The sequence below is a fragment of the Corvus cornix genome, chromosome 7 (genome assembly GCF_000738735.6).
Source record: "Corvus cornix cornix isolate S_Up_H32 chromosome 7, ASM73873v5, whole genome shotgun sequence".
Lineage (NCBI taxonomy): Eukaryota > Metazoa > Chordata > Aves > Passeriformes > Corvidae > Corvus > Corvus cornix.
The window spans coordinates 9,009,232-9,037,028 of NC_046337.1; the positions used below are offsets into that span (position 1 = coordinate 9,009,232).

The 27,797-nt window shown below is 43.9% G+C and overlaps 1 protein-coding gene across 2 annotated transcripts; it reads right to left on the bottom strand.

The window, feature by feature from the left end:
- Window positions 1-2,426: 2,426 nt before the first annotated feature.
- On the bottom strand, window positions 2,427-24,976 carry SCTR (secretin receptor). 2 transcript variants are annotated; one of them, XM_010407106.4, is made up of 13 exons: window positions 23,984-24,976; window positions 20,343-20,469; window positions 16,023-16,133; window positions 12,061-12,164; window positions 11,670-11,767; window positions 10,571-10,703; window positions 9,603-9,756; window positions 9,453-9,513; window positions 8,842-8,911; window positions 6,092-6,183; window positions 5,861-5,999; window positions 5,641-5,682; window positions 2,427-4,616 (listed from the first exon to the last, which is right to left on the bottom strand). In XM_010407106.4, exons 1-13 carry the CDS (start codon window positions 24,023-24,025, stop codon window positions 4,440-4,442), a joined length of 1,350 nt encoding a protein of 449 aa, XP_010405408.3. In that variant the 5' UTR covers window positions 24,026-24,976; the 3' UTR covers window positions 2,427-4,439. The 2 variants fall into 2 exon arrangements, with proteins under 2 accessions (XP_010405408.3, XP_039411469.1); XM_039555535.1 differs by lacking the exon at window positions 16,023-16,133.
- Between the last annotated feature and the right edge of the window lie 2,821 nt (window positions 24,977-27,797).

The window sequence follows — 27,797 nt, forward strand, 5'->3', positions numbered from 1 at the left end:
TTCAGTCTTTTTATATTTAGATATTGGGGTGCAGATTTAAGGGGATGAGTAGAGTTTTACATAATCTCCCAGGCATCATTCCGTGTGTTTACCCAGCTAAACTGATGAAGAAATGACTGCTTGGTGCTTTGCCAAGCTCTGACCAAGGGAATTGTGAGGCCACCACACGCTCCCCTCTCCTTTTCCCTCCAGTGTGTCTGCACCAGCCCAAGAAGCCAGCACTGCTTTCTTGTCTTGCAGAACAAGAGGGGCAGTCAGCTGTGCTGGTCCGTGGGAATTTGAGATAACCTTGTAGGCTCTTCAATGATTTCCTGCTGTTTCATGTGTTCCTTACCAGCTAAAGAGCTCTTTCCTGTGTCCTTCACCTTCCTGTTCCCACACTGCACCCCCATGTCTGAAGCATCCTTGCTCTTTTCTTCAAGCTCTGATTGTCTGGCCTGCAAGAAGTGGTGTCGGAGTACAAATGTATTTCTGTATTTTTCTCAGAGCTCACTGTATTAGCAGGTTTAGTTAAATGTCAGGAAAATAGCTTCCCAGCTACACCACTGAATTAGTTTATGTAATCTCAAGTTAATTAGCACCTGGTGTTCTCTTTCCAACAGGAGAGGTCGTTGGCTTGTCTCAGGCAGTTTAACATCTCTTAAAAGCAGGGTAATGAACATCACTTCTTGTTAATGAGCCGTTTAGATGTAGTTACTAACTTTAATTGGACACTTGTACACAAGCCATTGCTTGTGGATGAGAATAAGGAAATGTTGATATAGGGCATGCTAGCTAGGGAGGTATCCTGCCTGGACTGTATTTTTCCAGAATCACAGCATGGTTAAGGTTGGAAGGGTGCACTGGAGGTCATCTAGTCCAGCCTCCCTGCTCCAGCAGGGTCCCCTAGAGCATCTCGGTTTGATTTTTAGTCTCCAGTACGTTCATCAGCTGTACTTGGAGGGACACCTGGAATGGGGTTGAGCCTCACTTGCTTTTGAAAGCCGGAGGAAGGTGATTACAAAGATACATTACGTGACTTTCCTCACCTGCTTTCTCTTTCCCTCTGCTGGCGCCTATGGTAAGCTGATAATGGCCTTTCTTCTCAACCTTCTAAGTCAGCTGGCACATACAAGAAGGGCCTCATTTCTGGGTGAAAACAAGGTCTGCCCCGGGCACTGTCCTGGAAGGGGTGTTGCCTGAATTCCTGAGGCCTCTCACCTTCACTGGACCCAACCCCATTGAATCCGTACCAACCCTTCTGAAACAGCCCATTTCAGCTCCCCTGCACTCAGGCATTGCACAGTGTAATTATTCACGGCACAACTATTGGTTTTTGCTTCTGACAGCTTTGCTGGGAACTTCCTTGTTGCTGTGTCGGAGAGAAAATCCATTAACGACTTCCTCTTAAATACATTAGCTCTTCGGCTGCTGGAGCTGCTGGCTGCCTTGCTGGCTTGCAGAAGGACAACTGGCTCCTCAGAACACCTGGAGTGAATAGCCAGAGGCTGTCACCAGTGTCCCTGAACAATGACAACTACTTGTGTGAAAGGTGGTACTCGGGTCCTATTTACTGGTAATTTACATTGATTACCCAGGAGCAAGGGCAGTGAAAAGGAGGTGGGTGGAGCCTACGAATATGGAGTCTGTGTTCAGTCTGTGTGCCTTCATCTCCTGCTTTTTGCATTGCTTGCTGAGATCTGCTTTCCTGTTCCTCTTCATCTGCTTATAAACATGTCAATGTCCCCAGAGCTAAGCAGCTCTTTTCTCTAGTATCCTTCAGCACAGCTAAACAAGCAAGATCCCCAGCAGTGCAGGCAGCCTTTGCACTGCCTGCTTAGGAGATGGGAGAGGTAAGAACCCATTCCCCCGTGGTGGTGTTTGGCAGCAGCTTCCTACACCCAGCGGAAAGCAGGACCAGGTCACAGCATCATAACTCCAGGGGCCGCCTGCTTCTGGCATCTTCCCGAGTGGATGTGCTCTTCCCCAAGAGCTGAGGACTCCAAATTCCAGCTGACATCTAGGAGTTTTTATGGAGCCTCAGCTCTTCATACAAACAAGGCTTGTGCTTGATGCCTGAAGCAAACATGTAATATGGAATCTGGGAATGATTCCTTTTTCTTGGTTATTCCAGGCAAGACAAATAAAACCAAAAGTGTAAAAAATAATTTATGCTAGAACTGGGGGCTTTTAAATATAAAAACCAGAAGCATTTTTTTCTGGGGCATGTGGTATGCCCGTGTACATATAGGTATCACGCTCAGCCTGGGCTCCACCCAATCTTGTGCTGGTCCTAACTATGCACTGCAGGGCTGAGCTCTTACACTGGCTTGTGTGAGAGCCAATAATTGCATCAGATCTAATTAATTGCATGTTATTGTATCTCTGAATCTGTATTTCTTCATTTATGCTGGAAGGAGGCATTTGCATTTAAAACAAACAGCTGCTTTGGCTTGAAGGATGAATGTTTAATTCTCAGGGAACATACAAGTTGTTTCACCCTTCTTGGTCTCTTTCATAGGCTGGAGAGAAAATTAAGGTTATGGTTTTTTGTAAGTATCTCACTTGCTAAGTGCACTGGGACAGAGTGAACGGCCAAGGAGTTCAGAGGCTCTGCTTGGCTTGGGTGAGTCAGCAAAAAGTGAGATCTTTCATTCCAACCTTCATGAAGGGGCTTTCACTTCTCCTTTGGTCATGGGACTGATCCTGCTTCTGTTCTTCTTTCCACTTGTTTTGGCTGACTTTTAAAGGAGAAAGCCAACTTGAAATCTTGCTATTTCTAAAAATATGAGTTTAAAGTAATTCCTTAAAACACTCCTAGTTTACAGCTTTGCATCTCATTATTTTTTTCATGGAAAAGAGGTTCAATTGTCCTACTGCTGGGTGACCTGCATGAGCCAACCAGGCAGGGCAGGCTGGAGCAACCACGAAGCTCTCTCTGCTGCTGAGTGCCCTTCCTCTCCTGGCTGCCCTCCTTGTGCTGCTGCCTGCAGCACCTGCTGCACCAGGGAGGGTGTGGGGTAACTGTCAGCGCTGCCAGAGAAAAAAATATTTTTTTCCCGAATCTCAGAGTTTCAAACAGAGCTAACAGCACTCAAAAACCTGCTTCGGTACAGGTAATTTAACCTTGAACATATCCTTTTAACTTGTCTGCATGTTTGCCTTCTGATAAAATGGCAGAAGCCTACCATGTAGGCATTTGGTGTGATTAAAAGCTCGTTGGAGCAGTTTTGGCAGAGGGGGCTGAGGAGTGCTGCTCAGGCAGCATTTGACATGCCATGCATGTTTTGCCAATGTCTTGTAGGAGGGAGAAGTGATAAACACCATTTGCTTTTGGTTCAATCATCTTTGCCCTTGAAGAAACAAAGCCAAAAATCGCCCCAACTAGGGAAATGTGGATACAAAATCAAGTAGGAGATCTGATTTCATTTGTCAGATGAATTATTGTATCCCTTTCCCATTCAAAACAGGGAAATTTGCTTAATTATGTCCTTAAGAGCATAAAGCTGTAGTAGCTCAGATACTTTTCGACAGCATATTACAGTGCACAGCCTTGCAGATTTCAGTACAGTGAGGGACTGTAAACTCTACTGAGATTTTTGATAACCACTATGGTAGTGTTTTTCACCAGATAGCTTCTACTGTCCAGTTCAATTGAGCTTTAGAGGTCTCAAGAGCTTCCATTAATTCCCTTCAAATACAAACTGGTCAAGTCTCAGAGGTACAGACACAATAGGAATCAGCTATCTTGCTGAAGTTTTTTTGGTCACCCTTGGAATATGCTGTAATAGCTTTTTCACCATTTCAAAATGATACAAATATCCAAATTGGACCACTATTTTTTCCAAGGTATCCACTATTAAAAGAGGCAAAGGCAAAAAGCTGTCTGAAGCATTGTCACTGGAGCAATGGATATGCAGTCAGAGAGGAAACTGAAGTTCAGCTATGCTTTATGTTCTCAGTGTCCATCATACATCACCACAACAGAGAGTCTTTGAACCTTGGTAGATTTGAGGGATTAATTAGTTTCACATTTCAAACCCATGGGCTGTATTGGAGGATGGCATGTAACCTTCATCAGATAAAATTGAATGTCCTCCCAGCTTCTGCAGCAGAAGAAATAGAGAACATCAAAAACTCAACAGCCTGGCTTAGCCTGGAACACACTGGAGAGCCACATGGAAAATGGAAGGTCATATTTAAGGTAGAACTAGCAGCAGGTGTGGAAAGAAAGAGAAATTACTGTGGCCAGAAACTCAAGGAAAAGCATAATTTTTTGGCCCATTTTGCTTTGCAGAATAACCGTGGTGCTGCACAGGATATACACGAACAGATGTGCTCCAAGAACCACTGATCTACAGCCAAGTCCTGCTGTCAGATATGTACACAAGGCTCCCAGCTCAGCCCATGGGACACAACCATGTGTATCTGAGCATGGAGGTACCCTCAGGTGCACAGTGTTAAAGCACACTTGACCTTTGGAGGGTTTTTCTCTTGTGCTCTGGTGGGCTGGACCTCACCATCTGCATCTCTTGAGTCAAGCCACTTCCTCCGTTACTCACTGAGGTGCTGAGATGCTGACGCCAGTGTTTGCTTAAATGCCACTGCCTCCATTTTCTCTGAACTTCCAGCTGAACCTAGGTAGAAAGGCCACAAAATACTTAGTTCAGCTAGTTTATGTTGGAGCCCTGCACTGCAGAGAGCAGTATAACAGGAAAATGAGAGTGGGTTACCTTTGCCAAGGTTTGGGTTTGCTTATTTATTTAACCAACCCCCTGTTTAAGGGGTTAAGGTAAGGCCTATTTCTTGACACTTCTAGTGATACTGTTGTTCAGCCACACAATTTGCTATTTAACTGCAGGTGAAACTGTTCATGGAATCTAGTTGGCCTTATGAAGTGTTTGGTTTAGAATTTTCCAGAATCTGAAGTTTAGATATAAAACCAGGACATTTTGGCACTCTAAGTTAAAAAAAAACAAACAGATTTTCTTTTTAAAACCACTTTTTCTGAACCCAGTTAAAAGATCAGTCAGGGTATTTCAAAACCCTCTGTCATTTCAAAGTGACTTTTTCTCCTTAGGCACTGGTTTGGTTTTTTTTTCCCCTTCCAATTAGCTCTAGATCTTCCAGGTTGGTGTAATGTTTCCCCTCACCTCTACCAGCAGCAGCATTTCAGAGTGCAAGTTCTACCCCAGAAGCCTGGGAGTTGTCATGCAACTACAAAGGAAACAGTCTCTCTACCAAAAGCTTTACCTTACAAGAGTCCTAATAAACTTGGACTGGGTATAGCTTTTGATAAATTCCCTCCTAAGGATTGAGTAAATAAAATGGCCATGGATGGGATGACAGATAATGGTACCATACGTCAGAACCAGTCGGCTGTCAGTGTGACTGTGTGAGGGACGGTGCTCCCACCCTCAGTTCCCAGACAGTAATAATGTTATCTGATTTATGAAAGGGTTGCAGTAGTTGAGAGGTGAAGTTTGCATCTGGCATACAATTACCTAGGCTTGCCAGGTCTAGGAGGAATTTCATGAGTGATGTTAGGTAGCTGGGAAGAAAACCCTCAGATAAAACATGTAATTCATTGGGGAATGTATCCCACTGATTAATGAGGCATGCTTCAGCAATAAAAAAGAGTGTTGTATACACCAAACTCACCTCACCATTAAGGAAACAATAAAGTACAGCCACAACAAAGCCCTAAAAGATAAAAGAACCATGGTCACAGAACTGTAGTTTCAGCTTTTGAATGGGGATGAGGCATCTCAAGGGAAATCAGACAGCTTGGCTTTGCCATTGGAAGCTCTAGTCTGTTGCAGAGTTATATGTTCTACCTCCTTTTCTTACTTTAAAGAAGTAATAGCTTGTCAAATATTACCTGGAATGATCCAAGAGCCAATTCAAAAAACAGCTGAATTTCCATTGTGCCGCTGCTTGCGTCCTCAGGGAAAAAAGCAAAGATGATGTAGTGGACCCCAAAGAGAGGGATGAGGAGGAGTGTTGACTTTGCAAGTCTCCTGAGAATGAAAACAGAGGGAAAAGCTGGTGTAGAAGAGCAAGAAATGCTCAGGTGGCCTTGCATGTCTTATAAGGGGTGTAAGGGACATACTTGTATTGGTTGAAATCACTGCTCCGTTTTTCAGGGGAGCTGAGCTTCCTCATCAGGATTCTTAAAATGTTGACAAAGAGAATGAAATTAATCTGAAAAAAAACCCCAAAGTAAGAATGCAAAAGCAACCCAACAAACAACAAACCCAGTATCCACTTACATAACTGCCACGTATCAGCAGAGCCAGTTTGGGGATTCGATTACAGGGCTTGGGGCTGGCCTGCCTGTGTCCATGTTCCCATCCTAGTCTTTGTTCCTGCTTCTCCAGCCTGCTTGGCCACCCTGGGCTTGGATGCAGGCTGCTTTCCCTGCTGGTTTGCTGCAGCTTTAGTTATGGAGATGGTCAGGCCGTATTATCCAGGCAAATCACCAAAGGACAGGGAGACCAGGAGCATCGGTTTGGCCCCTTGTGGCTGTGGGGTTCTGGCAGCCTCTGCACAGTCTGGCCCCACTTTGGATGCCAGCAAAGGGGCAGCACTGGAGCTATCACTTGCTATCTGGGACTGCAAGTGCTGTGTGCTCTCTGCCGGAAACACTCAGTGTGGTTTAGGATCACGAGGCAAATTAGTTAAAAATGGGGAGAGGAGAGAGTCGACACTGGAGTTCTTCCTTTCGCATTTCCCCCATCTTGAAGGGTGGATATCAGGTAAAAATGCTGATCTGCTCAGTTTGGGTGCAGATGAGGCAATAGCTGTTTCTGCTCGTTTGACCCTCAGGGAAAGAGTGGGAGTTGCAGGGAGGCAGAGCCGCCTGAGCGTGTCTGTGTGTCTGTCCCGCGGCCAGTGCCCTGCACCCCGTGGGGAGCGACCTCGGGCTGCTCTGCCCTTGGCTTGCACAGCCGGCACATCTGCACCCCTTCTGCAACACCCTGCACCGCGGCAGGCCCTTAACCCTTCCCTGTGCCGGGAAACACCACTGCAGAGGTGCATCCTCTTCATGGTGGGTCGTCCGTGCCTGTGGGCACTGGAGCAGGGCTCTGGGGTGGTGGGTTTTCCTAAAAGAACCGGGCCTACTGGAGATGGGACAGACCGAGGAAGTCCCTGAGTTCTTTAAAGTTGCTGGATGGAAAGGGAGCAACTGTGGCTGCTGAGGGAGTCTGGAGAGGGCTGGAAGTTTGGGGAAGCTGGGGAGGGACGAGGAAAGGAATAGAGCTGGGAGGAGCTAGAGGTGGAGAGCATGAAGGAAAGAAATATTTCATGAGTGGTGGGGAGCAAAGGAGGTTCAGGTCGGGGTATTCTGGGTTTTTTAACCCATTAGGCCAGGGACGAGCCGTGTAGACTGAGCAGGACTTTTCACTGATAAAAACCACCGGGGAAGGGGGAGCGGTGCGATTCCTGCCGGGAGGCAGTGCCCGCGGGCAGCGCAGGAATGAACGTGAGCCTGGGAGCACAAAGGTGTTTATCGGCGCTGATTTTCTGCCCTTTGAACTGCTCGGGGCTGTGAGGAATACAAAGATTAGATCTGGGTTCTTAAGATCTGGCTGTTTGGCTAAGGGCTTGAGTAAAGCCTCTTTTGGGTAAAACCTGCAGAGTCAGGCAGCCGGCTTCTGTCTTCAGTGGCTAAACCAGGCAGGATCAGCATTCTGAGGACACTTGGAAGGCGATAGCGGGTGGGGACCGCCAAAAGATAAATTAAGATTGTGCTTTCTGTCTTGCAGAATGCCTGGGTCTTGTTGGCTTTTAAATATTGCTGAGTGGCTCCTAGCATGAGGGTTGTTTCATAAAGAAAAATAAGTGCCATGGCCTGGTTAAGTTGATCCCAAATCACTTGTGCTGTCTGGTGCTTGTCTTGTGGGGATGCAGGACTGCTCACTGGTCAGTGGGAGCAGAACTTTAACCCACCATCTCAGCTGCCTGGGTTTCTGAGAGTGTGCAGAAGTTGCAGTTTGTGTTTTGCAAACATAATGGTTCTTACTGGAAACATGAAAACCTCAACCAGCTCTTGGGGTCTCACTTGGAGTGTCAGCAGGTTACTTGAGAGTAACCAGCAGTTCGTGTTTCTGGGCTAGGGTTTTAGACAGGTCATTAAAGCATGGTCTGACCCAGAGCATGTTCATCGGGCAGAACAACTATCCCAAGCAGCAGCTCCAGCCCCCTGGTACCTAAGGCTCTGAAGGAGAGTATCAGCAAATGCTCAAAACACAGGTGCTGAGTATTATATCCACCGAACTGCTCTTGTCATCACTGCTGCCTTGCACAGGGTGGGTTCACACTGAGTTTCAACGCCTGTGCCTTAATTCACTGAGCAGTGCCTCAGTGCTGCCCACTAATACGTGGTGCATGCAGCTTGTGAGCTGTTTTCATTCCTGAAAACAAAAGCCAGTGGTCATGTAAGGCAAGTTGGTTTTGGCTTTGCTGAGAGAGGCACTGACCGGCAGACACAAAAGTAATTGTACTGAAATGTACAGCCACTCGTTTCTCCTCCGGAGATTTCCTTGAAACAGTCCAAAACAAGCTTCCACAAACCAGCCAAGTTCACATGAAATCAACAGGATGTGGAAACCTGATCTTCAGCCTCTTGCTTCTTGGGAGGACATTCTAGCTTTCCTTGTGAACTTAGCTTTGGGGCATTAGTTACTAAGTCCTGCTGAGCAGAAGTTGCTTAAGCAGTAACTCATGGGTCACACCAGTTCAGACACATGTCTAAGATCAGTTCATTAACACACTTCTAAAGCATGTTGAGTAGATGAGCTCTGACTTCACAGTGTTTGAAAATACAGTTTGAATCTGCTTGTCCCAGAAAAGACTTACAAAAATAGACACAACTATGGGGCCTCTAATGATCCACCAGGTATTGGCATCAGTGTTAATGTCCCAACACCTGTAAAAATAGAAGAGAAGGTGCAGTCAGTTATCAAAACATTGGTATCTTTTCAAACAGGTTTAGTCTGTTTTGTACCTTAGATAGGCCCCTATTCCCTTCTCTACGAAACTAATTTACTGTTCTTACTTAGTGGTACAACATGTCTGATGGAAAGCTGCCCACCTGCACTGGACAGAAATATGTCCTTCCCTTAAAGTATAAACACTGTTCAAAATTTTGAAAGGGAGAAGAGAAAGAAACAAAGTTTCACTATTCAGAAAGTTAAATACAGATACTGAAAACACTGTGGTCTGAATTCATACCTGAAAGCTACCTCCTACCCTTGAAAATGCTGAAATGGAATTGGAAGCTTCTTCTCATGTTGCTCATCTGTACCTCTACTCACACCCACATTAGGATGAAGGCTCCCACCACAGCAGGGTGTTGATTGATTTATCTCCTCCCAGCAATTAGAAATGAGCAGGATGCCATAGAACAGCCTGCACAGGGGCTGCATGCTTCCCCTGGCGTGCCAGCTTCCCCCCTCCATACCACTCACCCAATATTTTCATGGAGCTGCCTAGCAGTCGCCCATGCAGCCACAAACACTGTTGGGGCACCTGCAATTGGAAAAACCAGTTACTGCTTCATGAGTTCATCCCAGAGGCAGAAAAAACCCAGTTATTCTTGCTGAAGGGAGAACCAGTACCCCATCCGAGAGCGATGAACCACCAGAGGTACTTCCTTTCCGAGAAGAAAGAAATCACCAGGAGAGTGTGGAGGTACAGTCCCTCCACGAGGAGCCAGCTGTAGTTAGACATGATGCAATACTGAAAGAAGACCATGGTGAGCTTACAGCCAGCCTGAGGAAAGAGAGGGTAATTAGCTCCTGCCTGGGTTTGTGCCTACCTTCTAACAGAAAGAGCGAGCTGTAAATTAATTGGCAAATAGAGATTTTATAGCAATTAGGGGACTAAATGGGTGTCCTTGAGACAGGGGTTCACATGACAAGAAAGCAGAGCTGGCGCTCCTAAATGCATTAATCAACTGCCTCACTAGAAGAACTGAATGTGTCATGGACACATGGATTCAGGTTACTGTCTCAGGGGAATTTCACTATTACTACCTCCTTAGTACCAGTAACACTAATATCACCTTAGAGAAGCAGATGAATGTATTGTCAATCTTTTTTCCCCAAGAAAATTAGTTGATAAAGACAATGTTCTCAAAGTATTATTTTTCTGCAACAGAAATCCAGCAAAACCAGTGGGGTAAAACAAAACAAAACAAACCTATTTTTGTTACTCTCCCTAATTCTTGTCTTTTAGTTTAAAGCATTGACCATCATCTGCAGTGTTGCTCACCCCTCCTCAGCCCCAAATTTTCAAAATATTTTGCTGCCAATAAAAAGAAAAAGGCAAAAACCTTTCAAAATTTGAGAGGTCCCAAACTCTCTGAGTGCAAGCCCTTATCTTACTATCAGGTCTCACACTGCAGTGTACATCAGCAATATTTATTGTGTTCTCAGAGAAGGGGCAGAAGCATACCTCTCTTCTCCCATAACCCTTCATGATGAATATAAAGCTGGAAGGGAGAGTTCCTTCCCTGCACACTAGATCCTGCTAGGATCCTGCTGGGAAACTGAGGGGTGGAGCAAGCTGGCAGGCAAAGGGTTACCGTGTATGCCCCACAGTAATTTGTGTCTTCAGAGGAAAACAAAACAGCATCCTTGATGAAGTTGGACGAGGCTCGCAAAATGAACGATGTGAAGAGATGCATGTGGATGTAGTTCCTTGTGCAGCGAAGTCTTCTGCAAAAAAATGAGAGAGAGATCCAGTGAAGTGACATTCTTTACCAATGTAAGGAGCCTGTGGCTGTAAACAGCAGGTTTCAATCCTTAGTAGTGTTAAACTGACAAATGAAGAACAGTGTTGTTCTGTCTGTGAAAGGAAGGCTAAGGCATCTCCCAAGAGGGATATCCTAGAGAAGACCTTAAAAAGCTACAGTCACATCTGTTCCACTCAGGTACTAAAACAAGCTGAATGTTGCCAGGAAAATTGTGATTTCATGCCAATATGCTTGTTCTGGCATCCCTCCCTCCTTTCCAGAGTAACATGAACCCAAGGTGTTTATTCACACCTGGATGAATTTATTTATTCTGCCAGCACAGTGCACTTGTGCCTGCAGGGTTTTCTGTATTAAATCTCCACATAATCTGTGTCCAGAGGCCATGCAGCCTGAATATAAATTTGCAAAGTAGTTTGGTTTCCTTTTGCCCAGAGGAGCCGCCCTGACACTTACTGTAAGGGAAATTAATTTCACTGAATAAGCAGCACAGTACAAATTCCAGGTTACAGGGATGAGTGAAGATAAGCTGAATGTCACATTGCTAATAGAAACACCTTTCCAGAAGTCAATGCAGTGGCACTTAGAACAAAGTTTTAGCCACAGTCTCAAGTGGGGAAAAGAGCAGCAGAGGGAAAGACACTCTGCCTAAGGGACACTGAAATCATGGGAAGACCTCATCAGGGAGTTGGTGCAGATGCCATTTGCAACATGCATCCAGCTACAATTTGAAAAGGAGAGCACAACATAATGAGCAGTCCTGACATTTTCTGGGAGACAGGAGTCAGAGATAAATTTTGTCACTGATTTCTGTGAAGGTTTTCGGAAATACTTCAATTTTTAATTTCCCCTGAAATAAATAGAAGGATTTGTGTCAGGTGAGATGACCAGAAGTCCTGGCCAAACACAAACCAGAGATACTTCTCCTCACCTAAAGGAGGCAAGGACCACTAAGGCTATCATCAGCGTCACAAGGGAGGTGCAGTATCCGATGGTGTACATGGTCTTCAGGGTCATGAAATAGGAACGCTGCAGGGGAACATATAATCACATCTTTACCTTGTCTGTCTGGTAGAGATCAGCCCACACCAAGAAAAAGATCTCTCCTTGTATTTAATGAATAAATTTTCTTGTAAAATCAGCTACTGAAATTTCAGCCTGAGCAACCACTTCCAATCATTTGCAGGAAGCATTCATGCTGAAAACCACCAATAGCAGTAGCCCCACCTGAGTTAAATCACAACATAACCAGTCTCTCCTTAACACATTTCTCCCCAGTACCCCAGAGCAGCAGATCTGTGGTTATGGGCACTTAGACTCACTCTGGCCTCGTTGGTTGTGTCATTGACATTGTAGCCACAAGCAATGTCAGGTCTCGGGTATGGGTCTGACCAGCCCTCGCTTGTACAGTTTCGGTACACAAAACCTGTGTGGTAACAATAAAAAAGACAGAATGGGGTATGATCATTTCCAGTTGTATTTTTGTTGTTCTCAGTGTTCAATCACCATGTAGGGTTGCTCCAGGAGCCAGGAGAGTATGTTCCCCCAGGCAGTGCACTCTGCATAGCTGGAGGCAAAATGCAGCTGAGCTAATTCTGTTGATACTTGCCCAGTGTACTTGTGTGGGTCATAACATTGTTTGCCCACTCAGGGATGACTGTGATGGATGTGTTTTTATTAATTGCAACATAAATAATACTGTTCAGTACATCTGGTGTTTCTTGGCCACTATTCCAAGATCAGCAAACACACGACTTGTTCAATCACAGATTCAAACTTCATGCAAACCTGATACTCTACTGAATGCTTCCACCTCCTTACTGTGGTTTGTCACGCTCCAAATAGAACACAAAACTGTAGATGGTCACAGATTTTCAGTAGGATTTAAATGAAAACTAAAAGTCTTTTCCCCGCACTGGGCATTATTTTGCCCAGTTGATTTCCTTGCTTACTTGCAAATTAAATGTTAGGAGGAAATTTCCCTCATTTAAGCTCAGTTTCTGGAAAGCTGAGTACTTGAGTCCAACTGTGTCCCTTGTGGCTGTCTTCAGGGAAAAGTAGGCATTTGCAGAATTCAACTCATTTTTTGGACTGGTATCTGCAAAGGGCAGTTTGTCTGACCTTCTTCTGCTGGGATGTCTGACTTTTAAACTCCTAAAGCTGAGTGAGATGAATGCCCAGCAAGTTGCACGTGGCTGAATAGGATAGTTTGGAACTCGTCCATATTAATGTTTGGCACTAAAGTGGAAGTGGGAAGTCCTGCCCTACACCACTTACAATGTCTCTGGAAGAAAGTGGCCCTAGCAGGCATGTGCTGAAGGGAAACTTTTACAAAGAAGTAAAACCACTGCCCACTGTCCTAATCTCATTGATCTGTCCAGTAAGAATCATACTTTAGAAACATGAAGTGAAATCCTGGCTTTGTTGCAGTGATGGCAATGCTAGCAGGTACTTAAAGGGGACATGAAATCAGCAGTCCTTCTTAGTACAAGCCTTGCCAGAGGGCTCCATAAAATTCCATTTTTTTCCCCACATATTTAGCCATGAGGACTTCAGGCTGTCTGGCTTTTGCAAAACATCCCTGCAGTGTTGAGGGAACTGAGGGAGATGCATATGCAGCAATGTTTGGCAATGGTTTATCCTCTTTGGAGCCCTGCTGGAATTGTCAGGACAGAGTCAGGGCTCCTGCTACCTCTGGGCTAATGCTGATGACCTGACAACATGTCTGCACTTGAGTTGAACTCACCTCTGTAAACCTGCAAGGCACAGCAAACACGCTGAGAACTCTGAGTGGGAAGAGATCTGGGTGTGTCCTTATCAGACTATTATTCTGATGCTTTTTTGAACATCCTGTTCCAGTTTAGCATCTTTGAAAGGGCCAGGCTTGCTTTCTAAGCCAGGTTTTCTATGCCTTGCTGCAGTGCAGCAACAACAGGAAAGAAACAGCTCTCCAAACGGTTCTCCCCAGCCTGCCTTGGCACCCAGCAAGGGGGTGGTGTGGTGGCAGATTCTCTACTTCAGTGTCAACTACTAAGACACCCTTACTTAACTTGGAGCAAAGCACTGTACTTGTAAACGTGCCTGTGACTGTTTTGTGCCCGAGGCTGTCAAAGCAGATCAGACAAGAAGAGGTGAAGTTCTGTGTTGGTGTGCACATGCATTATATGCAAAACACAGGGGATTATGCCAGGCACATCATATGGACATGAGGAAAATTTTAGCAATGCTCCTTGGTTATGGGTGACACACACCACTGGGGAAACTGCAGCATGCCCCACTCAGAGCAGATTGGGGGTCTGCAGTCTGTCTAAGGATTGTGCTTGGTGTTTAATCATAGTTTGGAGGCTTTTGGAGTTGCCTAGGCAAGAAGGAACTCTGGCTAAAGGGATGGCTGTGGAACTGGGACCATGTGATGTGGCCTTTGCCTCTGAATCTTCACAATAGTCACACCTTTCTTCATATCTTGCCTGAGACACCATGGTCAATTCTGCTACTTGGTTCCAGATGATTTTGTTTCTTTGGTCTGCTATGTAGAAAGGGACCAGGCAGTCTGGGCAGCAAATGCAAATCTAGATGTCAGCACAGAGATCAGGGTTTGGGCAGAGTTCAGAGCCATCCGCATGGCTTAACATATGGGCCTTTGGCATTTGTGGCTGCCCATCTGCTTTGTAAGTGGTGAGGAGAGAAAACCTTTGCTTTTCTTTTGAGGCAAGCAGATCTTTGTTTTGCTTTTTCAAAATTGTTTCAAACAGGGCAATGACTGTAGCAGTAAATAAAGTCAGGAGTCAAAAGCCAACCCCAGTATTAAATCAAAGAAAAATGTGGCCATGAGAATGAGGTTAAACTATTGCTGATTTTGACCCAAAATTCCAGATGCAGAGACTGAAATAAGATGCTAGTGGTGATGGACCAGGTCTTGGGGTTCTGTTTTGAACACTGTAATGCTGATTATTGTTTATCAGCTTCTCGATAAGGAGGGCAAGTAAAGTTTAAGCTCTTGGACTATCTCCAAGATAAGGCAGTGAACATTTGAGATGTAATTATGAACTTTGAATGTACAAATTCCTGCCTCCTCCCCCGTGAGAAGGCCAGAGGCAGGGAACAATTCCCTCTAGTGGCTGTACCAGCAGGGATTTCAGTTACTGCATTTAAGGGCCGGGATCACCATGCTAAAGATGTGGATGCCAGACAGCGATCTATGCCTTTGTGTAGTTTATCCTTTACTCTAAACCAGATTAAAGGGCTCAAAGGGCAGATAATGTTCGTGTGTACAGAAAGTAGCACGGTTTTTATTTTAATCTGAGTGGCTCATGTCTGATTTCATTTAGAGAGCACTAAGTGCTTCTCCTCTGAGTTATGTAATCTTTATTAGACAATCTAATACTTTGTCTCCTGTTCCTCCCTTCATAAAATCAATCTGTCTGCTTTTCTGTAAGTACTGGACCTCATTAATCTGTGTCCTATAACTGAAGAATGCAAAAGCCTCTTCTCATTTGAATCATTAACTCCCTAAAGAGAAATGTAAACACATTTCTAAGGCATTACTGAAAAGCAGAAATGAACAGAAAGCAGGCTTACTTAATAGCTCATGATTACTGTCGCCTACTGGGAGTAAATTTCACTTCATTTCTAGTTTAGATATCTGAGAAAAAGGACAAAAAGCATTGCTTGAGCTCGCCTCTGAGTGAATTGTTTCATGAGCCATGAAACCTGAATTTCCATGAGTTTGTGCCACTTGTGTGGATTCCTGTCACAGCCAAGAGAGAAATCCCCAGTGCAGATTTCCTCTTAATGAAGGCAAAAAAGGGGATCTTTTCTGCCTGCCAAGCTGGATGTTTGCCAAAACTTGTGTGAACCTAATGCTCTGTGAAGTTTTGTCCCCATCAAGCTCATCTGGGACCAGCCACTGGCTTTAGGAGTTATCAAAAGGGGAAAGACGCAAATAAACACAGAACCTGAGTGGAGAAAACTCTTTTCCTTAAGAAACTATGCTAAAAACCTGCATTTCAGGATAGCATTTACTTCCTGCACTTTTTCCCAACTGGCTAGAAAAAATAAACACTAAAAAGATCTTGCTACTTTAATTCGAGGCTTTTTCATGTTTAGCTTAGTGCTGAAAACTTAGAGCTGCTAAGTAGCTTTCATTCTTTAAAAGAAGGAGGGAAAAAAATTCATTTCAAATTCAGACCTGAGAGTGGGGTCTTTGTAAATAAAAAATAAAATGTTTAAAAATAAGTGTTTAATAAAAAGCACCTGGGCAAGAAAAACATCATTTTAGCATTACCTTTTTTCCCAGTCAGCATCTGGAAGAATTCAGGGCAGTGAGCATTGACAATCTGTCCCACAGTGGATGAAGGCCAGCAACTCATGTTATCCCACATTCCAGCACATCTGCCTGGGGGGGCAACAAGGAAATACCATACAGCATCTCCCAGTGACATAACACCTTCCAACTTCTTCCAACAATGAAACACTGGGAGACACCTCCAAGCAGCACAACGCCATGCAACATCTCCCACCAAGGCAGCTACAGGAACAAAGATGCTCAGTGCTCTGAAAAACAAGCTGGATGAGACAGAGCAAGTCCTGCTGAGACCTGGATAGGACAGAGAAGGTCCTGATTGCTTCAAACCAGCCCCAGCAAGCTCCCAGACCTGTCCCAGTCTGGTCATTGACCCCGCTGGTCTCTACTAGACACACAAATAGCAATTAGAGTCATTCTGAACATCACATCAGGCCCTTTGCTATGTATCTTTTTGCTAGTAACTACTGAATGGCCCTGGAAAGATAAAAGAAAACAGATGGGAATTTTTTACCTTACTTTCAGTGTTTCTAAAGCTTCCACTTTGAGTCATCCTAAAGTTTTCCTTACATAATATTTTTGTAAACAGGAAAAAATGCAACTAGATGACCCTGCTTGAGCAGGGAGGTTGGACCATATGACCCACTGGTCCCTTCCAGCCTCACCCATTCTGCAATTCTGTGACTAGGAGTCTAAACAGCTTCACAATGATACTTAAACCACAGATCACTTAAATCACAGAATATTCTGAGTTGCAAGAGATCCACAAGGAGAGTACAAATCTTAAGTGAATGGCCCGTTTGGGGATCACACCCACGACCTAGGCATTATTAGCACCATGCTCTAACCAGCTGAGCTAATCTCATCATACCAGGGAAAGGATAGAGAGGAACAGTATCGATGTCTTCCTTTTATCACCATAAATACTCCTCTCTTTCACTATGCCTAGGCTGTGCTGAAGTGAAGAATGCCAACAAACAACTCACTGAATGTGGCTGCCCAGACTTACCCCATTTCCCTCAGTTATGTGCAAGGGCTGCTTATTTTAAGGATGGGCTTGTTGTGGTCCCCTCTCACAGTCAGGGAGAGAGGGAGGCTTTTCCAGCTGCACCTTCAGCTTGACTCTGTTGCCTTCTGGCAGGGCTAGTAGAGATGCCTCAGGGAGCCAATCTGGTGGTCAGTGGAGCACAGTATGATGGTGATCTCTACTTAGGCATCTTGCTTAGGTGCTGGAGGCTGGCATGGATTAATTCTGGCCTGAGGTGCAGAGTGTTATTGGAGAATACCTACATTTGATGCTCTTTGTACCACAGACAAATTGCAATCCTACCCTTACTTATTTTGCTCTTCTACAGATACAGGTTGAAATCATTCAGGTTCATTCCCTTTTGCCTCCACTCACTGGTCAATGGTTTTAGCACATCCTTCTTTGTGGTTTCTGCAACATAACAGGGGAAAAAAAGGCCACTGGGGCATGTCAGGACTGCCCTGTGCCTGGTGTACCCAAACGTGTGCTGACTGCCCTGCACGTTCCCTGAAAGCTGAGGGGAGGAAGTGCTGACCGAGCACTCTCCTCAAACACTTCATGCTTTATAAGGCCAACCACCATTAGCCTGACAAAAATATTTACATTTCTAGAAATGTATTGATTTCCTCCTGCGCAACAGTCCTAGTGCCTGAAAATACAGAGCTGTTCACAGCCAGGGCGGCACCTCAGCCCTGGTGTCCTCCCTGTGCCAATGTTTATAAGACTTGCTAAGGATTTACTTCAAAGCAAAAGTTTAAAGGCAAGCAAAACTTCACCTTGGGTGATATTTATGACTTAATGCGCTGCATTGTTTGGGTTATCGAACCTTTATGCCAACACCATGGGCATAAAACCCCCAAATCAGACTCAGTGCACAGAAAAACCTGGCAAAATTATGATGTTGGGTGGTTTCCATCCAGGAAGAGAAAACAAAAACCAGCTGAGCTATTCCTCCTGCAGGTGGGCTTCTTGCCACTCCTCATGGATGAAAGCTGGTGCCTCCCACCCCCAGTTAGATAAAGAGCCTCGGGGGGGAGACAAAGGACAGCAACACTTCTCTCACACAGCCCTGTGCTCTTTGGGCTCAAGTAGCAACCAGCATTCTCCCAGCAGCAATACATGGTGTCATCATGATCAGAGGTTCCAGGTCTCCAGTAGCTTCCCTGCCCTGCTCCTTACTCTCAAGAAAATTTTCTTGTCTTCACTCATGCACAAAAAAGACCATAACCATGACTTGGGTCACGTTAATATTACACTGCTCCCTTTCCCAAATGAATGTTATCACAAGGGCAGAGTCCCTTTTTTCTTTTACTGCAGGAGGATAAGAAACATTCACTGCTCAGGTACTTTGTGCCTGATTCTCCAGAAATGAATTCCTTTATTTGTGCCATCTTCACAGAGATGTGAGCACTGTGGCAGAGATGGCATGGTGGGAGCTTGTCCCCTGCTTTGTCGTTTTCCCTGCCCATGCCAGTCAAAGCTTCTGGGGCAGGTGCAGGAAGGATGGGGTATGGAAGGTTCCCCACACCCTCCAAAGCCACCTTTCTTTCTCCCTGCATGACCCACCAAGGGTAAGCACTAAATTCCTCAGCTTTGTTTCTCTCTTCTTCAAACTGAAATCCCTGTATAGGATTTTCTCCACATGGACTTCAGGGATGCAGATACCTTAAAAGCTGGAGGTATTTTCAGGTGTGTTATTTCCCAGAATAGAAGCATTACTCCCTAATTTACCAAGGTAACAAATCCCTCTTAGAGCTTGGTAGAATTTTAGGTAGAATTATCCCGTTTAAAAATTCCAATAACAAAAGGCCTTGGGGGAATTTTAAGATGTGGATCCAGTTTAAAATTGGATTAAATCTCTGCTGAGAAGCTACTATTTGACTGAGATAAAACAAGACTGTCTGTACAATGGTACTGCTTGCTAATGCTAGAGTGGGTCCACACCTGCACAGTCCTGTGGAGTTCTACTTGTCTGCATCTGTGGAGCTCTGGTGCAAAGCAAATACAGAGCTGAACATTAGAGCCATATCACAGGATCTAAGCAGAAAAATAAATAGGTTTCCTGTTTGCTGAAGTAAACAAGCAATACTGATTTATTCATATCATCAAACTTCTTATACGCAATGAGACAGGTCTGTCTTGTGGAGTATCTGGAAGTCTGCCATAAGGTATCCTGTCACTGCTACATGGCTGTAATGTCCTGAAGCTGTGCTCACACCCATCAGTCTGCAAGGGACAGGGATAAAACAGTGACAGGGAAAAATGCTAGGCATCCTAAGAAACAAGGCAATAGATCTTGTCTCTGAGTTCTGCCCTTGGGCCAGGTCATAGTGAGACTGTTCTGTGTCTCCAACACTCTCTGTTAGAGAGGAAGGCTTTGAAACTAAGAAAACACCTTAGCTCTGCATGGTAGCCTGTCTGTGGCCCAGATAGCCTGCACACAGCACATCTCATGGGAGCTCCTTCCTTTCTCATGCAGGTGAGGACTTTGCCCATGTCACAGTTCACAAAAGCCACCCAGAATCAGTTCAGTCTGCGAGATGCTGTGAGTCACACAACCCCATCCTTGGTGGCGATGGCTGGTCACACACCAAAAATAGTCACATATGTTGCCTACACCCAGTGCTCTCTCTGAGATGCTGACCCAGCAGCTGCCTGGGGGAACTAACACACAGTTCAGAGGAAAGGTTTAATAATCTCTTGCACATGACCCCAGTTGCTCAGCTGTGAAAGCAAAGCTGTCTACATGATGAGGACTCAGTACCACAACTTTCCCAGGCCAAAAAACTCCTTTATATGATGATAAATCCTCGCTGAATTTCAAGAACTCTGTTAGGTGACAGTAACTTAGAGCAAGGAGGAAGTAATGAGGACTTTGAAGCCACATGATTTAAATGTTGGCTGCTGGTCTTCATTGATTTTTAAGGCAAATATAGTTAAGTAAATTTACACTTGCCAGGGTGACTTTTTAAATTATCCTTGTCCACAAAGAGATTATTGCAATTTGCAATACTTTGTTGCTGGTGTGTTCCCTAGTTGTGAGGACTGCAGTCAAGCAACTGGGTTAGAAGGCTCCCACAACTCTTCCTGTCACAGTAAGGTCAAATCCCGCTCTCAAAACCTTGTAACAGATCTTACCTGTTTTTCTGCTCCTAAAGGAGACATAGTATACTAAGTGCATGCCTCTTATGGGAAGGGATGTAGGGGTATTTGAGTTTGAGGCACCCAGTTCATGTGAGAGCAGCTTTTATCATGTGCATTTGTTCAGCCTTTACCTGAGCTCAGGAGCAGATCATTTTCAGTTGTTCTGTTCCTTGCCTCCAGGGAAAGAGTCTCCAAACACTTTTCTTCCTCCCTTTTCAGGACACTCAGGAGGTCACAGACAGGTGGAACAGATTTGATCTACAAATTTTAAAAGCAGTGGAATCATTTTTCCTCTCAAAACTTATAAAATCTCGACAGAATTTACCCTTTTTATGCTCACATTCCCCATGCAAATCTATCACTTGACTATGGGCAATATTTCCTTTAAATACAGACAATTTTCCCAATTAAATCTGCATTTTTATCGTAGCAGCAGGCAAGCACAGACTGAGTTTATGTCTTCTCCCTTTTGCTGACATTACTGACATTGAGAAAAATGTGTTATTCTGCTAAATTAAGTACATGAGCAGGATGCTCTTCTAAAAGACTGCAGAAACATCCAGGACACTGCTGGAGTCTCCTAGAGTAACAGAGAATTAATCACTCACCCATGGCAGTGTTAAACCATACACCTGGCAGGTCATTTTCCTGGGCACAAGTGATCTAAATACACCTACTGGTTGCAGACCACCCAAGCCTTTTTCACTGCTACCATCTGGTAGCTGCAGGAGCCCACCTGAAAGCAAAATCTCACCCAGATTTTTGTGAGAACCTAGATGGTAATTTGTCCTAAGGTTATTTTCTCATCTTCCCATCCTCCTTTCTCATAAAACCATGTGGAAATGTTAGTGTTCACTCAATCCTGATGTAGCCATTAAATGTGTGTTTATGTTTTATGCAGCTGGACCAAAGTGAGTGAAAAAACCAAACAGCTACAGACCATTAAAATGACAAATATTGAAAATCATTGCAAAATTATTTGCAGAACAAGGTCTTAACAGTTACACCATTCAGAAAAAAAGTATTTTTATCCTTTCTGTTATTTTACCAGTGTCTATTCTTTTTGACACAAGAAACCTGAATTTAAGTGGACTCTCATTATAATGAACTAGAAAATTTCTCTCTCATGGATAAACCCAAAATCTCTATAAATTCTCACTATGGAACTTTTATGTACATTTATATAAAAATGCATATGTATGTATACACATAATTAGGAGATTAAAAGCCAATCATCAGGATCTATTAGTTGAAAAGTATCAGATAGAATTTGTTTATGTTCTTTGTTCAAGAAAGTTAACCTAGCAGCATCACATTACTGCTCAACCTAATAAATCCTGTAGCATTGCTGATCACTTTCAGATTAGATTAGGGAGAAAGAACAATCCCTGAAAACCTTGTAATGAGAACTATTCCTTTTCTACAATTAAATTTTAGCATACCAGACATTAAAGACCATATTCCCACTATTTTGGCTGGAAATTTTTTGAGTATTGTATTTCTGAACAAAGTTTGATGTTTTCAGCAGTGTATCATACCTCATCTAATTGGTGTGGTGTGTTTAACTTCATTCTATTTCTCCCTTGTCTTTGTGTGTAATGAAATAAATAAACTAGAAACCACCTGGTTTTGCACAATGTAATGAATTTTCTGGAATCACACATTCCAAGACCTTGTATGAAAGAAACTGTCTTCTGATGCCAGGATTTGAATGCTGAGCATTTGAAGTGGCCAACATAACCAGTCTGGTTTGTGTGTGGGTTGTTAGGATGATACTGAACATATGTAAAAATAAATGCAAGGAATCATGTTAACAATGATCTCAGGAATAGGGGAGTACTTCATCTTAAATAAGCCTCTATATTGTGTGGGCACTGTTTTCTTTTAAGAAATGTGGGTCCTAAGAAAGTTTTTGGTTTAGAAAGATTTAAATTCTGTGTTATTTCTTTATGGCTAGAATGAGGCCACATGCTTTTAGCACACCCAGTTGTGAAGACCACCCTGATGATCTGATACAGCATTACTTTCTTACATTAAATGTATTGTTCAAGCAGGATTACAACATAGGTAGTGCCTTACAATTACTGTTTTACTCCACAAAGTGATGTTCACCCTATATTTCTAATCAGCTGGATACCACTTCCTGGTAATAGATATGCAGCTAACAGGATTTTAATCCCTGTTTCATTTTAAAGCAGAGAGCTTCCAGGTGCTGGTTTAAAGACCTTGTTTTCCACAAACAAGTCCCTGAGCCAGTCTTTGCCAGCGCTGGCAGTCTGACGGGGCAGGCTGGGTGCGAGCACGTGGATGTTTGCGGAGTGATGCGAAGTCCGCTTCCCATGCCACGGCCAGATAACCCCACTCTGCTACCAGCTGTGCTCAGTCTCACTCGTGTTTACCATCCACAAGTGGGAGCAAACAGCCTGTCCTGCTGCTTGAGAACGAGCAGGGAAAGGGGCTCGCTCCTCTACGTGCGGTTTCTATATCTCTTCCTAAACAGTTCCCTGAAACAGTTTTGATCTCCTTAACGCTTCACCAGCTACTAGAAGGACAATTAACTCTATCCCAACTGAAACCAGGACAGAGAGCAAGACATCCTCATATTTTGTTTAAAGATACCAAACCCATTCCAGAGATAGCTGTGATAAATAGATCTCCAGAACGGGCAAAAAGCTGCAGTTTGTAATATTGATAGGAGCAGCCAACACAGTTTTTAAAGTGTGAAATGAATGGATATAAACACTTCAAATTCACAGAATTCACAGCCATTTAATTTTAAAATAACTGGGTTTAGTTTAATGATAGGATTTAAAAAACAAAAGATGCCTGGCAAAATCAAAATAGGTATTTTGAAAGACTAGAAAAAGAACCAATAGAAGGAGGTGCTCTTGGGGATACCCTGAGCAATGACATCTATTTACAGAGTCCTTTCTTTAGGTAGCACTAAGAATAAGAAACTAAAATTACAAGAAAACCATCACAGTCACTATTTCTATTGCTGAAGATGATTAAAAGGCAAAAGGTTTGAAGATTGCATTCACTCTGCAATTAAAAAGTCTAGGCAGAGCTCAGGTTTTCTCATAGTTGGAACCAAATCCCCTGCTAGGACAAATAAATTGATTTTTCCATTAGTTGCAATGAAACAGTGATTTGATCATTTCCTAACTTCTCACACCCAAGCTGGACATATTTCACCCCTTGTTTTATATGCATTCAAAATCTGCATAACCTGAGCAGCACCTGGAGATCACAGCCCAGGTTCCACTCTCCTTTCTGACTGATCCAATGCCTGGAGCTCAGCAGTGACAATCTGCCACATAAATCTCAGTAAAGTGATAAAACTAAAAAAAAAGAAAACAAACTTTGTGGTTTAAACATTGCTGCAGGTTCCTTCAATCTGAGTCCAGGGAGGCAATGCTAGACACGGGCATTGCCCCTTAAGGGATTAAGGTGGTGTAAGTCAGTAAAGCTTCTCTGAAAGGTGTCAAATCTTTTCTCCTTCATCACAGAACCTGCTATGTTTGTCAAAGTGGATTAGTAACACTGCTGTCTTTATAAAGGTGGGGAAACTGAGGCATCCAGCATCTAGTCACCTGGCCACTGTCAACTAGTGCAGCAAGCAGCAGAAGCGAGGATAAAATTTAAAAATCCCAGGTTCTACACAGATTTTTTTAAACAGAGACACCGCAACTTAATGGAATAGAGGTGTGCAGAATTACTCAGATAACATGTGATTCCATGCAAACGGGAATAAGTAGATCTGAGCACCTACCGGGACAGCTGAAATCCAGAAGATTACCCAGATGGTCCACATAGTGAATCACAGTCTGTTTTCTTCATCCCTCATGCATCGGAGGTTGCCAGGCTGTTTGTATACTCTCCAGCGTGGCCCCTAGCTCTTTTCACTTCATCCTTTCCCCTCCTTGCTTTTTTTCCTTCCCAGCTTCGACCATCCTTAGCCAATGTTTGTCTCCAGCTGCTGAGCTCTAGAGAGCATCAACAGTGACAGGACGCCCCCCTCCCGTCCACCCTGCAAGCTCTCCTCCTCCTCCTCTGCAGAAGTGCCCTGTCCCAAGAATTACAGCACTTCTCTTGAGCATGTTCCTACTGTTGTCTGCCTCCCTTCCTGGCTATTATTCACTGTTATCGACGGGTGTCGCTGGGGAATGATCATTCCTCATGCTCCCACAATAAGGGACCAAGCAAGACTCCCCTGTAAGATGTCAGCCCCACAATGGCAGGGGCAATCAATCAAGGGGAAGTACAGCCCGGAATAAGTGCTCTGCTGAGAAGCCGAGTTGGAGGAATGTGATTCAGGCTGCCTGCATTGCTTCTGCTCTCGACATCTCTGCACATGCTTCCCACAGGGAGCACACATCCCTGAGAAATCAGGAAGCTGGCAGACCCTGCTGCAGGTGAGCCAGCTGCCTGCATGTCCCACCAAGCCCAGGTGAGCACAGCTGCCAGAGCCAAAGACAACTTCGAGTCTGGGATAAACAGGGGATCTGCTCTTCCCTCCCCTTCCAAAGAGGACTCCAAATATTCCCTAGACTTCATCCTCTTATCCAGTATCTGAAGAAACAGCCAGTCTGCATTTCATCCCACTGCTATAGGCTGCAAGGTATCATTGCATTTGGATCCCATTGGTACCTCGTTGTTGGGATATAGATTCCAGGCATCCGGGGTTCCCCAAAGATGGTTCCTTGGCACTCCCCTCGCCTATCAGCAGAGCACGCTTTGTTATTCCCAGTTTTGTTTCTGTGGCAAAACTATTGTAAAGGGGCTGTGTGCTTACCTGGCTGTGAGCTCCCAGCTGCCAAGGCAGGCACTCCAAACCCTTGCTTGTCACATTCACTTGTAGCACAATACTGAATATGGCTTCAAAAAAGAGCCAAAGTTTGCATTGTGTACCAGTGCTCTTTCTCAGAGCACGACAGTCCTCAGCTTGTCTCAAAACATCTTTTACCACCTCTTCCAATTTATCACCACCAGACAGGTCAAATTTAATGAAGGGGTGCCCAGAACACAGATGTGCTCCAGGTTTACCAGTAAAGTCAATGACTAGAAAAAATATAGCTAATTGCCTGTGCACTGAAAATCTAGCCATTGGATTAAACAAGTCATGCGCCAAGCAGCACAATGAAGGAATTTGGGTTTCCTAGCAAGTGCTGTCCTTTCTATGCCCACTCTGACTCCAGCTCCTCTCTATATGTGCTCAGGAAGATCGCTGAGTTGCAATGCTCCCTGTTTCCCTACACACCACCCTCATCTCTCCCCACAGTCCCAGAGCAGCAGTCAGGCGAGCAGCAGCATTTGCTTAACCCCACACTAGCTCTGTCCTGCTCATCCACCACATTCACACAGCATCCTTTCCCCCCAAAATGACAAATGCTTCAGTCTTCCTTGCCCTAGTCCACACTAAATTTGTAGTGACTTTCATTTCTTGAAGACATGTGTTTTCCCACAGAGTTTGGTTGAAAATATCAAAGGGTTGAACAAACTGTTGAAAGGGGGTCTGAGAGGCAGCCAGACAATGTCACTGTAGTAGTCTGAAGAAACCACACTGACAATGCTGCATCATCTCAGTGGGGTGCCAAGTCCTTCTCTCTCTTCCTTTGGCTGAAGGAATATTTTATTATTCCATTCATATTGCAGCATCTTTGCCTGAAACCCAGCACTCTTTCTTGTATTTATGTAATGGAGAGAGCTTTGCTTCTGAATGTACTTTGGAGTGTGGGGCTTTTTCCAAAATAGGCCTAGGAGTTTGGAGAGTGAATGCTGGATTTAAGCACCAATGGTGTGAATGAATATTTTGTGACCCTCCCATTTTATTCATGGTCAGGGTGAGCATTTGAAAGAAGATGGATGCAAAATAAAACCTGGGAAATTCTTACCTGTGCAAACCATCGCTTAAACTGCAGCAGATGTCAGTGCAGTGGGACAGACAGTGAGAGCTGGGAAACCTAACAGCAGCAGCAGACTACAGAGAATTATTATCAAGAATTCACAGAGCCCCAAATTAGAATTTTGTTTAATTAAACAATGTCTGTGTGCATTTGCTTTTATACCTACTAAGTATACCCCTTGTAAATTTATCACAGATGGAATTTCTTTCAAGTCCCATGTCTAAACCAGGAAAAAAGCATCTGAATTTGTTCACACAATTTTGAAGGACTTTTCACTTTAACTTTAGGAGTAAATAAAAGAAATTACTTTGCTTTGTACTACTCTGATTGTAGGATTGTTTACTTATCAAACACTAACCAACTTTGATTGTAAGTATTTATTTATTAATACTTAAAAATTCCATTAGTGCTGGAAATAACTAATTTTTCTCCTTCCTTTGCTAAATAATTAAATTGTTTGCAATGCCTCTACTACAGCTTGACAATCAGGCCACACATTTTTCATCTGACGTCTAGAATATAGAGACGAAACTGAGGCAAGAATCACCTATTTAAATCCTGGTTAACAATCTTTATTTTTATCAGCCTTCCCAAGGAAATATGAAGGTTTGTTGGCTGATAATCCCCTCTTTTCACCTACGTTTTCTACTCATTTGCTGCTTTCCAGGAAACTTTACAAAGTGCTTCTCCAGAGATGCATCATGTTTAAACCCTCTGATGCGAAAGCAGACATGGTTTTTGGTTTACACTCAACTATCATTGTCCAAACAGACTGATGTACATGTGAATTGTGAGGAGAAATATGTTCTATTTTACCTCTATGTTAGAAAAACTGAAAGTGAACAATTTTATTCTACAAATATGTTAGGAAGAAAAACATTCTGGGAATATTTCTGGCTTTCTATATTAAGCCTATATTTAAGACATCATGTCAAGGTTGTAGGCATAATTTTTCCTAACCAAGAGCAGTTACATCTTACTAAGTATGGGAACTATGTCCTGGGATCTGAATTTTATGATCTGAAGCTTTTCTTCCTTATTTTTTTATCCAAAATGCATGCTGCACTACTTTTGGACACATTTTACCTCTGTGTTAGAAAAACTGAAAGTGAATCATTTTATTCTTGGTCCAGATCGCCTGTCTGAAGGGGAAAAAAAAAAAGAAAAAAAAAAAGGAAGAAAATTTTGCCTCCCCTTCTCCCCTGTACCCATTTAGGTTAAAAAGCCCTCATAATTTATGGGTGGTATGAAAAATACACTGAAGAAAGGTTTTCAGGATTACTTTCCAAGGGATGGCTCTTTAATGCTGAAAGCGAGAACATATAGGAAGCGGGGGGGGGGAAAGGTGGGGGGGGAAGAAGGTTTTGGGGGTTTTTTTAAACTCTAATAAAACATTCAAAATATGTTTTAAACCAAGTTTTTAAAGGGAAAGAAGTGCCTCTGCTCTGTCTGCGACCACACTGGGAATCCTGAAAACGACGCTTACTAGGGGGGAGAAGAAAAAAAAAAAAAGAAGAGAGAAGTTGTTTTTCCTGTTTTTTGTACTTTCTCCATGAGAGGAGCTGGAGTGCCGCTGTGGGGATCCCGCCCAGCCGCGACTGGTGCGGCCCAGCGCGGCTGCCTCGTTGCCGAGCGACCGCCGCGGGGCCGCCGTGAGGGCCGGGCCGGGCCGGGCCGGGC